We start from the raw sequence: 15,000 nt of genomic DNA on the forward strand, positions 1-15,000 counted from the left end.
TTTAGTTTTATAGTATGCAAATGATTTTTAATATTATTGAAGTAGAAGATAGCAAAAGAACTGTCAAACTGTCAGAGTTATGCTTATTCTAGGTGCTTCTACTAAGTGCTAGTTTAGTGCTTGACAAAAGACAGCACACTGCACTTGGTACCTATGGAAATAATGCTGCTGATAACATTGCTGAACTGTCGAACAAATCTAAAATGCTTCTGGCGGAGTTCTACGTCTTCTGTATCATCCTCGTAGTCCGGGAGTGGAGTTTCTGGGGTGGTGTCACCTTTCAACAGCCCAAAACAACAAGCATGCACACAAAATTCCCAAAGACATGCATATAAATTTAGAATACATGCAGCTACATTAAAGGCACAACATCATTTGGAGAATCATATACAAAGTAAATGTAACTCAAAAACTTTATGACCTAAATAAACTTTATACAATACTTAAGAGCCTTAATGGCAAATAACTTTTGAAGTGTATGGGTAATTTATGATTTTTCAAATTACCCAGTATCTGGAGATGTGGGTGCCTACATGACTTTCACAGCTAATCAACCTGGTCAGGAGGTTTTGGGGGCCTTAATTACTATCTCAGTTTCTAGCTGGAGGTTTTGGAGGCCTTAATTATACTTTCTCATATAGCTGGAGGCTTTGGGGTCTTAATTACTTTAAGGACCTCTGAGTTTCTTGCTGGTGGTTTTGGGAGCCTTAATGACTTTCTCACTTTCTAGCTGGAGGTTTTTTTTTTTTTTGGGGGGGGGGGGGGGGCTGATTGACTATCTCAGTTTCTAGTTTGAGGTTTTATGACTTAGTTGTTGAATGATACAGTAAAACATGCTTATAGCAAAGTGAATATAATTCATCCTATCTAATAACTTCATATTAATACCTTTTATAAGTATAGGGAATGATAATTACTTTTGTTGTACATGTAAATTCATTATAAGAGTGTTCACTGTTACCCTGCTTTAGTACCTGTAAGTTTTGGTCTCTCCACTGTCTGCATATCTGTCATCAGTTTATCTGGAACTGCAGTTGTGCTCTGAAAAACAAAGAAAAAATTGATCAAGAGAAAATCTCTGTGCTGAAGGAAACATTTATAAATCATTAGTTCATTTTTAAAGAAAAGTGTATTGAGACTCTTGGAGCCTCCAAGTACCTTTTTTTTCAAAATGACATTGTACACACTAAAAGAAATTACAGTAAAAAAAAAATATCAGTCCAGGTCGTTGAAAAATAATTGCTCACTGCAAGTCTTTTAGTTGCCCATCAGAGTTGAATACGGTTTACTGTACTTACATCAGTACTGTTTATAGTACTAAATACAGAGTTCTATATTTATCAATCTGTTGTTCAACACTCCAATACATGTATCCCTTTCCCAAAAAGGCACAGTACTCTTTTTTAGAGTTTACAGGAAATACTTTCAAACTCAAAAGCTGTTATTCTTGTAAAAACCTTCCTTATATTGTTAACACATAGTCTAAGAAAGCCATTCCACAACACAAAAGGTTACAAATATAGACAAATGTTCAACATGCTATAAACAGTTCCGTCTTATAAGAGTACTAACGAGTACTACTAGAATGAAACATTTCCCCATGTAACTCAAAAGACATGGAAGCACGTTAAGGAAATACAGAATTGTAACTTGGACACATTTTGTTCAATAAACCATAAAAATACCTCTAAATCGTGTGTAAACTGTTATTAATGACAATCATAATTTACTCAAATTAAGGGAATTACGAGTATGGAGGGAAAATAATGAATGTAAGTGATATGTAAAATTCCTCTAAAATTGCTCAAATGCATGTAAATTATCTGTTAAATATTTTGCAAAAATTTTCAATGTAGCACCTGGTCAAAGGTTTTATTATGTCATTAATGCATTTAGGACAAAACATTTTTTTTTGGGGGGGGGGGGGGTCATTTTACGTTTAATGTTTAAAGTGTTTTTTTTTTTTTGGTGACATCCAAACAATATGGCTCATGCTAGCTAGGCAAACCACAGTAATTTCTCATCTTCTGACGGTTGGTTTTGTAAATCTACAATGGTTGTTGGTTAACCTGAACCTATTATAGAAGCAATGACACAAGTTAATCCATATGTCATCTATAGATATGTCAGTTCAGATCGTATTTGTACATTATATATTTACCATTAGCACTTGCCTTAAGATTGTCCTTTCAAATATTTAGAAGTGTGTTTCATATTTCACCAACAATGGGACAGGTTTTGCAAAGGAAAAATTTTTAACTCGCTTCAACAGTGTGAAAAATTCCTTTTCAACATTCCTATTTTCCAGGCTTTATGATAATCACAGTATATAGCATGTCCAAAATTTGTTGTCATTATAAAGCAATCCATCCATGCAGAAAACTAGAGTTTACGTTCACAGGCATGATGATACATAAAATGTCCCGCAAGACTCAAGTCAATTACAGAGGAAATAAACATTCCTTAAAAATTGAGATGGACAGTCAAATTGTAATTTCTACCTAGTTAATCTTCTACCTGTAATAGCTGGCTATTGATGACTGCTTTATCAGGAGCCTGATCAGCTAGGCCAAGGTGCTCTCCATTACACAGCAACGTTTAGGAGGGGGCCCCGAGGCTGAGTGAAGTAACTCAGGATGGCAGTGTGTGGTATACACAGAGAACAAAAGTCTAAAGGGCAGGTAACCAGGTACAAGTTTGTAATGCTGCTGTATTACTTACTGTGGGAACATGAAATACATTTAGATGACTAACAGTATTCAAGCTCAAAAGTCCATTAAACAATATAAATTTTGGAGCAGAGCAAACACGGACCTCTAAAACATCAGAGATGGGATCAGGTGCCATGGAGGAGTGAGCATCCCCTGCCAACCAGTCACACCCACCGTGTGCTCCTTGTCATGATTGGGAAATTACATACATTTGGATTCTGCTCACAAACAATTGAACTTTACTATTACATTTACATGGATGTGTAGAAAATTCGGGATAAATCAAAGCGAGTCAATTAAATATCCTGACCTTACAGTGATTGTGAATCTTACTCTGACTCGAGAATATCTCTAAATGTTGTAAATCAGAGTTCCCCACTGTTCCAGAGGTTTGACTGAATCCCTGGAGACTGACCCAAAACTGAAGATATTCGTATTAACTTTTAAGCATTCCAGCTTCATTATAATGTTCAACCATCAGCAATTTAGTTCCTATAAAAACACATTCTCAATGCTTTGGCAAATGAAATCTGTTACAGGCATTGCATCTCTTTTTCTTCATCTCCAGCCCAAATTTAACAAGTGAACAGCCCCTTGGGAAGGTATAACATGATTATTAATAGGCAATTCATCAAATTTTTATCCACAACCTCTCATCCTTTGTAGGAATTTAAACTGACAAGGCCAAACTCAGTTAATTTGTAGTCAATATCATAAACCGCTCTACACTTTCCATTCTGACATGAACAAAATGAATGGACTCGTCAAGGTTTGATACAGAATTAAAACAGGAGGATGAGGTCAGAATTACAAATGAGAGGCTATCAAGTCCCTCCAGTTTTGACCTGCTGAACTTATAACGTTTAAATTTGCTGCATACTAGTTCTTTTTTTTATGCTATCTAACACCTACACTTGAACAGCAACAGTAGTTATCATTTCAGAATTCATGGATAATTATGAGACCAATTTTTGCAAACTGCCTAGTAAATTTTACACTTAGGTTCCATTGAGACATAACTTCAGGGGCAAATAACTCAGGCCAATAGATAAAATTTTTTTGAGGTTTTTCATTCATAGGGAAATCAAATATATATCCATGAAATCCACAAAAATTGGAACCCAGTGAAATATAATCATTCATTATCACAAAAAAATACAAATAAGTATTTGATTTGAAGTTAGGAACCACCAACCTTTAACTCTGAAGCACCCTATTACCACTTGGCCTGTCAGTGCGACTGTAAACAGCTACCAGTATTCTATTTAAAAATTCAGGTCCTTGACTGCTAACTTTAATGTTGATAAAAAGGTGATCTTTACATAACACTCAGTGTACACTGTAGTATTTACTTCATCTTATATGCACATGTTTAGCCAAATAATAAAAAGTTAGGGTAAACAGCTATCGTAAAAATAAACCATCCCCCCATAACTTTATAAACACATTTCTAATTATTAAGTATTTCTTCATCAATATTTGATTGTGTAATAATAACTTGCATATTTGTTTTGAATGAGGTCCATTATTTGCAGGTTGTGATACTTATATGTCAAAAAGTAGTCTGCAGCAAATACTAGAATGTTCTTTCTTGATATAGTACTGTTTTCTCTTTGATTTTCAAGTGTTTACAAAGTTATAATCCAGTGTGAGATTGTACACTCTATAAACACCTGATAACACGATAATCCTATACAAAACAGACTTCCATAGATAATCGGATTTTACAAAACATCAACATTGTATAACACAGTATTGACAGATATGTGTGTCACAGAACTCTCGCTGACTCTGTCAACCAGACCTGTCTATTTATATCTCACCTTGCCACGGCACCTCCCAGTCTCTCACCCCTCTGTCCCTGAGAATTCACAGCCCCTTAACCCACTGAGAACTTGTTTGTAGGTCAGGGTTCATAAACAGGAAGTAACTGAAGTAACTCTTCAGGCCTCCTTCACTTTGGCACCAGCCACCTTAAGCACAGCTTTTATAAACAGTTCACTATCTTTTTTTTTTTAATTTTCATCAGCTGAGTCTAAAATTTTGGCGCATTTTATATCCAGGTAGAAGTGTGGCATTCAGGACAGTTGAAATTCATCAGGTGTAGCTCATTAATTCAGAATCAGTCACCTGTGACGGTATTTATCAATGAGCTTTACTATAATGACATTTCTTGGCAGAAAATTTAAACCACAAACATAAACAGTGGTCAATACCTGCCTGATACAGGGTTATTAACATGTTCCAATACTGTGTAACCCTCAAATGAAGCTTATTTTATCACATACCACATGCAAATTAGCTTTTGTGTTTTTACTCCTTTGACACAAGTCCAAGGTTGCAACACACAGGTGATAAGTGACGTCTATAAATTAGGGTCAATATACCTGAAATCAATACAAAACTTACAGACAGTACGATGTCAACTAATGATCCAGATTCTGTCAAGCTGTACTGTGTCACCAGAAACATCAACAGTTGTGGTCCTTTAATTAGACAGCAATGTAGAGTTACTCCCCTTGAATTGTATCATTCATTATGACAAGTCATGCAGGGGTATCAGATTAGGTATTTATCATTTGCCAGTCAAACTGATCTAGAATGGAGGAGGAGGTTTGGACCTGTTTTTTTTCTTTCTTTTTTTAAACTAATATTAAAAATTATATTTTAAAATTATACTCATAAAAGCTATCAGATATGAGAGGTTCTGTAGTGGTACAATCATGACACTCATTTATTAAAAGTTGAAAATATATTTGAAATTTTATAAATTCATTATTTATCCACTTACTGTATTGCTCCTGTATTCTTTGGCTAGCCCTGATGGACCCCCCCCCCCCCTCTTTCAGTGCAGGGCTGCAGCTCACTGACCTAAAAAAATGGGGATAGACAACCAGAGACTTTTGTTGTCCATCCCAGTTTTTAAGACCCGCAGTTATCCCCCCCCCCCTTTTGAGTTTTGGCTGACTACTCTTCTTGCTGACTGGGGTGCCAGCTTCATAATCACACCTCAGAAGATAAGTCCCTCACCAATAATAATTACCAAGTATTGTGTAGCAGAGTTACTACCCTTTAAGTTAATGGAACAACTAAGAAGACTGTTACAGAAATTATCTTGTCCTCTGTGACAAAGTTTTTGATTTCTCCATCCTTGCTCACTGGCAAACATGTCTCATGCAAAGGAGAGTTGGTCAACAGTATTGGCATGTTTACAGTATTACTGCCTGTTTACCATATCACTGCCTGTTTACAATATTATTGCATGTTTACAGTATTATTGCCTGTTTACAGTATAATAGCCTGTTTACAGTATTAAAGAAGCTTTAAACACTGCTCACTGAAGAGTTCCAATTTCATGGATAAGTATTATGCAGTAAGAGTGATCTGCCAGTCTTAGATGTAAGATAGAATAATTGATTGCATAATTTGTAATACATAACATTATATCAGATTAATATAATTAAAGTATATGAATACATTATTTGCATGTTTTCTCCAATGTAAGTAAACAACTTACAATGATTTCTGTTCACTAATACTTCATTGTCTCTGAACATTTTCCCTGGGAAATATAGCAGCTCTGAGGTACCCCATATTGAAAATGGGCTAGATAAATTCAATATGTACACCTTTATATGAAGCAATTTTATTAAAGTCCAAAAAACAATTAATGTTCATTAGTGTTTAGAGCTTAATCCCTAAGGCCTGGCCTTTCTTTTAGCCTGTGGATACATTTACACGAAGTAAGGAAGTGGTTGACTTCAAGTAGTTATTAAAAATAAGCTTAGATGACAAAAGATGTGCTGCATTATACAGTTATGCAGATGACAAAAGATGCACTATATTGTACAGTCATGATCACTATTAAACTGAAGACCCCCTAGACTTAAGAATTCAGATGTAAAACTTATGACTGGGGGGGGGGGGGGGTCTTAAAGAAAGCTGGCCGCAAATAAACACATTTTTAAATTCAGCAAGCAATATTGAGGAATTTCTTTAAATATACTAACTGAAATGGGTAAAGAAAAGCCTCTTGTCAGATTTCAGTTTATCGTATAAATAGCCTTGTTTCAATGTCTAGTTTATTTTGAAACACTACAAAGAATTTTTTGTTTTTTCAACCTATCCAGTGCTCTCTCTAGCTTAACATGAACATTGTATTGCCAAGACAATATCACTTATGTTTACATGGCATGTTAAAAGGTACACATGACCTAAAGCCTTTAAAATAAGAAATGAAACAGAGAAATTTTTCAGATTCCTGTTAGACAAATGTTACCCTGTTTTGGTGTACTTTTGTGTAACAACCTCCTGACCACAACCTAACAGGTCACATACCTTGTATATCTATAGATTTCCTGTGGTCAACACTGGTAGTTAATCCACTCAAATCCTTGTGTAACTTAATTAATCTCTGAACCACACACCACCTGTCCACTCCAGACCTAAGTAACTTATATCACAGGGGACTTCTATTGGCTATAAGTACTAACATTTCCAACCCTTAGTTAAAGTACTTCCTTCCTCAGACTTAGTCTTCTGATCAGTTAAGAAATAAAGCTTCCTAAACAACAAGTAGTACACTATAGAATCTTAGTTACTGCTGTATTAAAGTGAGTCTTAGATCAATCTCATTTAAAATTTAACTGAGTTTATTTTTTTCCACTTCAGGGTTTGTTATTATAGAGCTCTGACATAAAAAAAAAAAGTTGTGTGTGTGTTTTATGGCTTAAATTTCAGGATATCATATCAGTGACTGAACCAGTATGTTCCCAGTGTTAAAAAGCACAGTTATAATAATCTATCAATGTGTGAAAAGCCAGCACATCAATAAATTTACTGGTAATAATCAGGTAACTCAGTCATATGTGCATTATAACTTCCTGATAGACAGACGAGACAAGCACGTCCATCACCCGTGTCAACCTCGGTCAGTATCTTGTTTAGAGCCAGGGTCAGTTTTGTGTAGAGTGGTCATTATATGTAGACCAGACTATAACCCACACCTAAGCCTGTGTAACACATCATCACAATCATATAACCCTGTGTACTGAATCATGTAACTCTGTGTAACACATCATGTCCTCTGATCCAATTGTCACACTGCAGGAAATGGGAAAGAATTATCACACAGTATTAAAGCCTGGCAAACAGTGATCCATCATTCATCGGAAACAGTCCTTATCTACTTCATGTCCCAGTTGATAATCAACTTATCATAGCTCTAATTCCTTGTTTACATCATTTCATTAACTATTTTAAAACATACTTCCATGAGGTTTATCATGCTAGGTCTGTAGCAAGTTTGATGAAATCTGTTTAAGTTTGACTTTGTTGATTCAAGAACCAAAAAAAAAAGAAAGAAACTTTATCAAACTCTGTCAATTTTGTCCAAACCTTTAATAACTCTTAACTTGTTAAAGTAAAAAATTAGTAACCAATAGGTATCTTTTTAAAGTAAAAATACAGCATTTAATTATTCATATTTCCTAATCACCTGCATCCAATCACCCTTCTTACATTAAACTTATAGATGCAGGGGCTGACAAATAGATTTTTCAATTACTTGTCCATGGGCTAGTACATGGTCAAAATTAACTTGCCCTACCTGAATTTTTACTTGCCCCACCATAAACTATGAAAAGTAGGAAGACAAAAGAATGATTATTGCAAGCGCCAATTTCCACTTAAACTAAGACTTATTATTTTTTTTTTCTTGAAAAAGTCATTTGCCCTCGGGCAAGTGGCTAATAAGAATTCACTTGCCCGTCCCCAAAATTCACTAGTCCCGGGCGTCGGGCAATGGGATTTGTCAGCCCCTGAGATGTGACCCTCTGCAACAAAAAAGATTGTCACATCATTGTATTTGCACCTGAATATTTAAAAGTCTCATGTCAAAATCTGTTGTCAACCATCTCTTCCTACTGCAGGTGAGTACCCACAGATAACTCTAAAATCATAACCACCTTACTCCAGATTACAGGATGCAATGGCTTCTGCAAGTTTGGACAGACTTTGACCAGCTCTGTCTCACAAACTCTACAGGGGTCTCTATGGAATTGCCACATATAGTTAGACTTTGACCAGAGTTAAGCTTCTTTACAAACACTAGTTTACTGTTTTCCACAGATAAACCCCTTCCCCTGGTGTCTAAATCAGTAGCAGCCACTTAGTCCCCGAGCTATCTGTGTCTATCATGTTATTCTATCAGGAGGTAAGAGTCATTAGAAGTTATCTTAAACAAGCAGCAAACCACCGGATCTGACTGATAAAGGGCCACATCAACAGCACAATTAAACAGCTCTCAATCAGAGAGGAATCAGGTCACAGGTAAGGGGGATAAAAAAGGTCACAGGTGAGCCGCTGTTTCCTCTTAGTGTGGGAAGATTTGGAAGGAAGAGGAGCCTATTTATATCTTGGACGAATTTACTAAGTTTGGACTCTTTTCTCTTCAGGAAATACTTGGGGCATAAGGTTCCAGGCAGAATTTATGGATTTGCTACTTCACTTATAATGCATTAGGATGCTGACAGGAATAATAATGAAAAATGAATAAAATAACTTTAAGTTAAGAGTTTATACATTACATTGATCATTAAAATAATTAAAAACCACACTGTTTAATTAAAGAACTAAGGTTATCAAAGAGTATACAAGATTCGTTAATTCTAGATGAGTCACTATTGCATGAATTATTTATTGTCACCCCAATACATAGTTTTGATCAGTGAGACCTTCATGTTTTTATACTAATATAGACTAATAGTCTATATTAATTCATATGCTCAAGATTTTTTCCCTCCTTCAAAACATTCATAAAGAACCATAGAAATAAATCCTATACTCAGTTTATCTGTCCTGTTATCAGAGTATTAGTTAGAAATCTGCTGTGGTGAATGAAAAAAAAAACTAGTTCTTTGGTTCACACTCACGCAGGTTTAATAACAAACTGTACTCGATATTGATTCCTCTGAAGAAAAAAAAACTCTCTGGCCTCTTAAAATAACGTCGTTCTGATTGAGGTAATCAATAATTTTATCCGTTTTAACACGACTAAGCCTTTCTTTGATAGGTTGTCTAAAAATCTGAGCAGGAAACTTGTCCTCAAGGTTTAGATGCCTAGGTATAATTTCTGTACAATTTAAGTTAGACATTTATAACATGTTAGGAAAAAAAAATAAAAATTGCAAAAAGATTATTTTATCTATATTTTTAATGTTTTGCCTAAATTTCACAGGAGGAAGTGACATAATTTTGAACTCGACAATTTAGCTCACATAATAGATTACATTTTTAGTAAGATAGGAAGTAGGGATGTTTTTAATGTAATTATTCCTTTTATTCAGGAAAAAGATTTGGCCTTTATCAGTGAAGTACAATAAACTTTGGATTAGTAAGACTTCCTATTTAAATTGTCACTGTGTGTTGTCACTGTATAAATCAGTTCAAGAGGGCTTGACATTGTAAAATATGCAGAATATTTTCATGCACTAGATTACATCTACAAAACAGGATGTCTGCGATTCCACACTATCAATTTAATTAAAACAGCAATTATAATTAATAAAGGGTAAATGGAAAATGCTTTGTAATGAACTACTTAAAACATCACAAGTTTGAAAGTGGAGTCCGGAATTAATTTATCAGTATCAAACTATCCATATTCAATATTCTCCATGTAATTGAGACATCATTGAAGTATGTGTACCAATGATGTACTCATAATTTTAAACATCATGTCTGTATGAATATCTACCTTCCAAATTTGTAGTTTGTAATATGCAAATCATAGCAAAGTGTTAAATATTGAGATACTCCATATCATTCAGTGATTGCAATAAGAGGCATTATTATAATTTATATTATACCTTAGATCGACCTCGAACGACCTTGCCCTTTACTCGTCCTCCTCCGATTTGGACAATATTCAGGTTTCCTGCTTGGATCATGGTTTCTGTAGAAAGTTTTTACATTTAATCCCCAAGAAATAACAAAAATGTCAACACAGGATTGCGCCACTCTTTTCCCAAGAACTACATCCTAGAATTAACATATTGATATAAAAACACCTAACGCCTGTGTCACCTTGTGTAAGTACCTTCTGAAGAAATAATGAAATGTCAACAGTTTTTCGGTAGGTTTGCACAGTCACATTAACAGTTTGCTTTCTCTCGTTAAAGTATATAGACGCTGTGCCAGCCTATCTCGGAGGTTAAAATGGTTTATCGGCTCAGTCTAGGAGACAGAACAAGTATACCTGTCCTTATCTTCCCTAACCTGTTGGTACCTAATGAGATAAAATTTAAATTTCCAGAGCTCGTCTTAATAAGTAAACATATATTAAAGACAGTCAATGTATTGTTTTACTCCCGAAATATAGAAAAAAAAATGCACACAAAGTTGAGTGGTGTTTAGGAGGAGCTATAAAATTCCTGTGACTTTTATAATGTGTATTCAGATCATTCAGAAGTAGCTGTAAAATAAATATTCCTGTTTAACAATGGGCCAGCGACCTGAAATTGATACACATATCCAACGCTCCAGCTCCCATGAAATATTCAGGATATTCAAAAACAACGTTTAATTTGACATGGTTCCTGCATTTAACAATTCCTCAATCACACACATGAAATCCACAATGAAAAGGTGACACATGAATATATTGGGAGAAGAAGGCTTGTCTCAAAAAAATCAAGTTTGTTCACAAAACGTGTCAGACCTATATCATGAGTACAAAATAATCAATATATAAACAAATATGTCTTTTTTGTCCTTTTCAACAGAAGATGAACATGGCCAAGTGTGTGCGTAAAAGTCCTCACAAAAATTTGATGATCAAAACGCAGTGAAAAACCACAGGAATCTTGCACCTACACCATGTCATAACTAAACACAACCTTAAGAATTCCTTTTAATCCCAAAAAAAGGAAATCAATTCCTTCCACACACAAAAATTCTCCACAGGTACAAATTGTTGTGAGATTTAAAAAAAAAAAAATTCTCTCTGCTTTAATCAGCGTGTCCCCCAGGCATAAAAAATATACCGTGACATCAGCTCATTAATTATAACAGGTTTACTGAGAAATCAAGGGACATCACTCTAAATTGTGTGTGCTCATTTTTTGACTAAGAGGGACAACTGCTGTGAAAAATTTACGTTGGTTGGTTATTAAAGACTCACAAAGATTACCCGATAAGGAAAAGTTTCAAACTTCAAATTCTAAACTGTTCAATACATAACTTCAATATGACATAATATTTATCAACATGATCAGTGCATGGCTATATGTTTTCAGAGCCACAGGAAAAACAAAAAGAGAAAATCTGATTACACTTAATTGATATGTAAATATCATAACATACAATAAGCTAACAATTTTAATACAGTCATGTTTTGTTATTTCTTTATCTTTTTGAAGATTCAATTTGTCAATTTGCTCATCAACTAATTTAAAACTTGATGTGATCATTGAAAGCGCTATACATGTGCAAAATAAATCAGAGACTCAATGAAACCCTTAGCATGAGTCAAGAACAGGTCCAGAAAACTGTCACCTCAAAAAGATAATATCAGAACCAGTCAGTTCACACTGGTAGGTACAACAGAGAACACCTGAGATTTCACCTAGCCTAGGTTTCAGTCCCTCGCATTTGTAACACACCTTCTCTCCATCTTGAACAGCTAAAAACTGCCACGTATATAAATAACTTAAGATACATTACATGATGTCTATTACAAAATAATGAAATTCAATCAATCTAAAAGGAGCAGAGTTTCAACTTTAAAAAACCTAACTTTTTTCCGTATAGACCAAGTTTTAATGGGGAAATTATTCCTGTTTCCAAACAAACAGACGCTAGAAGCATCCAGCGCCAATATTCATATGAATACTGTGCTGTAGATCATCAAATTTTCGCAACATCTTCTTTTCGTGAGAGAGTCACTTGTTATTTAAAAGCAAAACAAAATTTTCATGAATTTTGACTTTGTTTTAATATATAATCTTTTATAATAATAAATATGTGGGAATTAAATATTTCGCAAGCCAGGAGCCATGCATAATTATGAGAAAATAAAATTCTCACAAATAAAAAATGATTTATAGTATACAGGGTTATTTTGGCCCTCTCACACCTTCTAATAATTTTGCCTGATTTTAAATTCACCCAGTTGAGACACAGTTGCGTTAAAGATACTGTTTGATTTGAATTCACCCCATTTTAAATTCGCCTGAGGGGCGAAAATAAAACAGGGGGGAAAATTCACTGTATACAGTATGGTGTTTTTGATAAAAATTTTTCTCAGAGGTCTGTGGGATTATATTATATAAATCAGACATTGTGTGTCCCATGTCAGTGACTCACATCTCTTTATTACTTAATTCAGTGTATCACACTGTACTTACAAAAGTACCTACAAAAGTCAATAACCTCAGAACTTAATAGAAAAGATTTTCTTTTTTCTAATTCACGTTGTAATTTGTACTCGAAATTCTTCAACCAGTGCTTATTTTCAAAGTAAACACAGAGATTGCTTCATAACGTCCACAATTTATGTGCTACGTTAATAAAATTGTGTCTACAAGCTATTATAACTACTTAATGAACAAACAAACCGACACACTTTGTCATAACCACAAACCACCTCGGTAACATTGACACAAATCAAGAGCCGGCCTGACAGTGAGTGTGTACAGAATAATTGTGACAGCCACGTGAATAACTAACTCAGTGTTACTAATCATGCCTCTATCTTAATGAAATTCCACATGACAATGAAACACCTGTATCAAAAAATAAAATTTTATGCTTTTATAATCCCCCTATTTTTCAAGCTATGTGTCTCTCTCTTTCCTGTAATTTTTTAATTTTTTTGGAAAAGTAAGATGCTGCTTTAATGAACTTTTGGAAGTCATTCAATTTGTTCCAAAGCACAGATCACCTGCCCTAATACAAGAGCATCAATTACAAACCCATGTCTTCATAGCATCAGCCCTGTAACATCACTCAACCATATCTGAATTAAAAGCAGAGACAAGAGGCATGTGTATAAACTCCTCTCAAACTAATTCAGTTTTACAGAAAGAGCACCAAGGTCAAGTTAAAGATATCAACTCTTAAAAGACCTCAATTGGCTTCCTTCTCACAATTAAAAAAAATCCCTCTGTAATAAGATAAAGCATTAACTTCTCCCACTACTGCAAGCTATTCTCTCGATCTCTCTCTTCCCATTTCTCTCTCTCTCTTTCTCTCTCTCCATTTCTCTTTCTCTCACTCTCTCTTTTACAGCTGGTAAAATTTCTCTGCCATAAAACCAGGAGGATAATTAACATCAAAGTTCTTCTTTTCACCCCTCCCTGCCACAATATATATATGTTTATATCAGAGCCCTCCTCTTCTGTAAACTTTTCCCCCTCTATAACACTTAGTTTAGTTCTTCACTCCCATCTGGCTGTCCATATTGAAGACACCCCATGGCATTCTTCATAATTACTTAAAGGTATCACTTCCTCTCAGATTTAAGAACATTCCATAAGACTGAACAAGATTCTGAGTAAAACCTCCTGTGCAGTTAATTAAACAGTGAAAGTTTTTTTTATAAATCATCCTCCTGCTTTACATATTTTAATAAAGAAAAAAATTAAGTTAGGGGGTTATAAAAAAGCGACTTCTAAGCGACTTCAACATAAAGCAGTGACTTCATCACAAAGCACTGTGACTTCAACATAAAGCTCAGTGTCTTCATCGCAAAGCACTGTGACTTCATCATTAAGCATAGTGACTTCATCATCAGGCACAGTGACTTCATCATTCAGCACTGTGACTTCATCATCAGACACAGTGACTTCATCATCATAAAGCACAGTGACTTCATCATAAAGCACTGTGACTTCATCATTAAGCACTGTGACTTCATCATAAAGCACTGTGACTTCATCATAAAGCACTGTGACTTATCAATAAATAAGTACTGTGACTTCATCATAATGTAAAAGATGGCAGTGAAAACACCCCTGTTCTCCGATTTTAAGTGAGTGACCAATATAACTGATGAAAATTTTATGGATTAATCTGGTAATTTACAAGAAAAGTCAATTTAGAAAATTTCATGAATGAAATTGTTAAACATGTTAAAACACGGTCCTCAAAAGTATGTACAAAATAATGCTCTCATTTTAAAATCATCAAAAACATTAAATGTTTCCTCAATTCTTCTACCTTTGAACCATTGTGTTTTAACTAACAACCTTAGGCCAGAGTTCAAACATATTATTTGAAAAAAGCTAAT

General features: G+C 34.6%; 1 protein-coding gene across 2 annotated transcripts in view; it reads right to left on the reverse strand.

Annotated features, from left to right (window-relative positions):
* The window catches only part of LOC133195542 (uncharacterized), a 30,700-nt gene that overhangs the window by 10,293 nt on the left and 5,407 nt on the right, over positions 1 to 15,000 (reverse strand). Inside the window, exons 1-2 of one of the 2 annotated variants that reach the window (XM_061331416.1) lie at positions 10,580 to 10,737; positions 975 to 1,041 (exon numbers count right to left, since the gene is read on the reverse strand). In XM_061331416.1, coding sequence (XP_061187400.1) covers positions 975 to 1,041; positions 10,580 to 10,660 — 148 coding nt within the window. In that variant the 5' untranslated portion in view covers positions 10,661 to 10,737. Of the gene's footprint in view, positions 1 to 974; positions 1,042 to 10,579; positions 10,738 to 15,000 lie in introns of those variants that run through there. The other variant, XM_061331415.1, reaches the window with a different exon arrangement.

This window comes from Saccostrea echinata, unplaced genomic scaffold (assembly GCF_033153115.1).
Source record: "Saccostrea echinata isolate AGI-Se365-2 ecotype Australia unplaced genomic scaffold, CSIRO_AGI_Sech_v1 ptg000029l, whole genome shotgun sequence".
NCBI classification, from domain to species: Eukaryota; Metazoa; Mollusca; class Bivalvia; order Ostreida; family Ostreidae; genus Saccostrea; species Saccostrea echinata.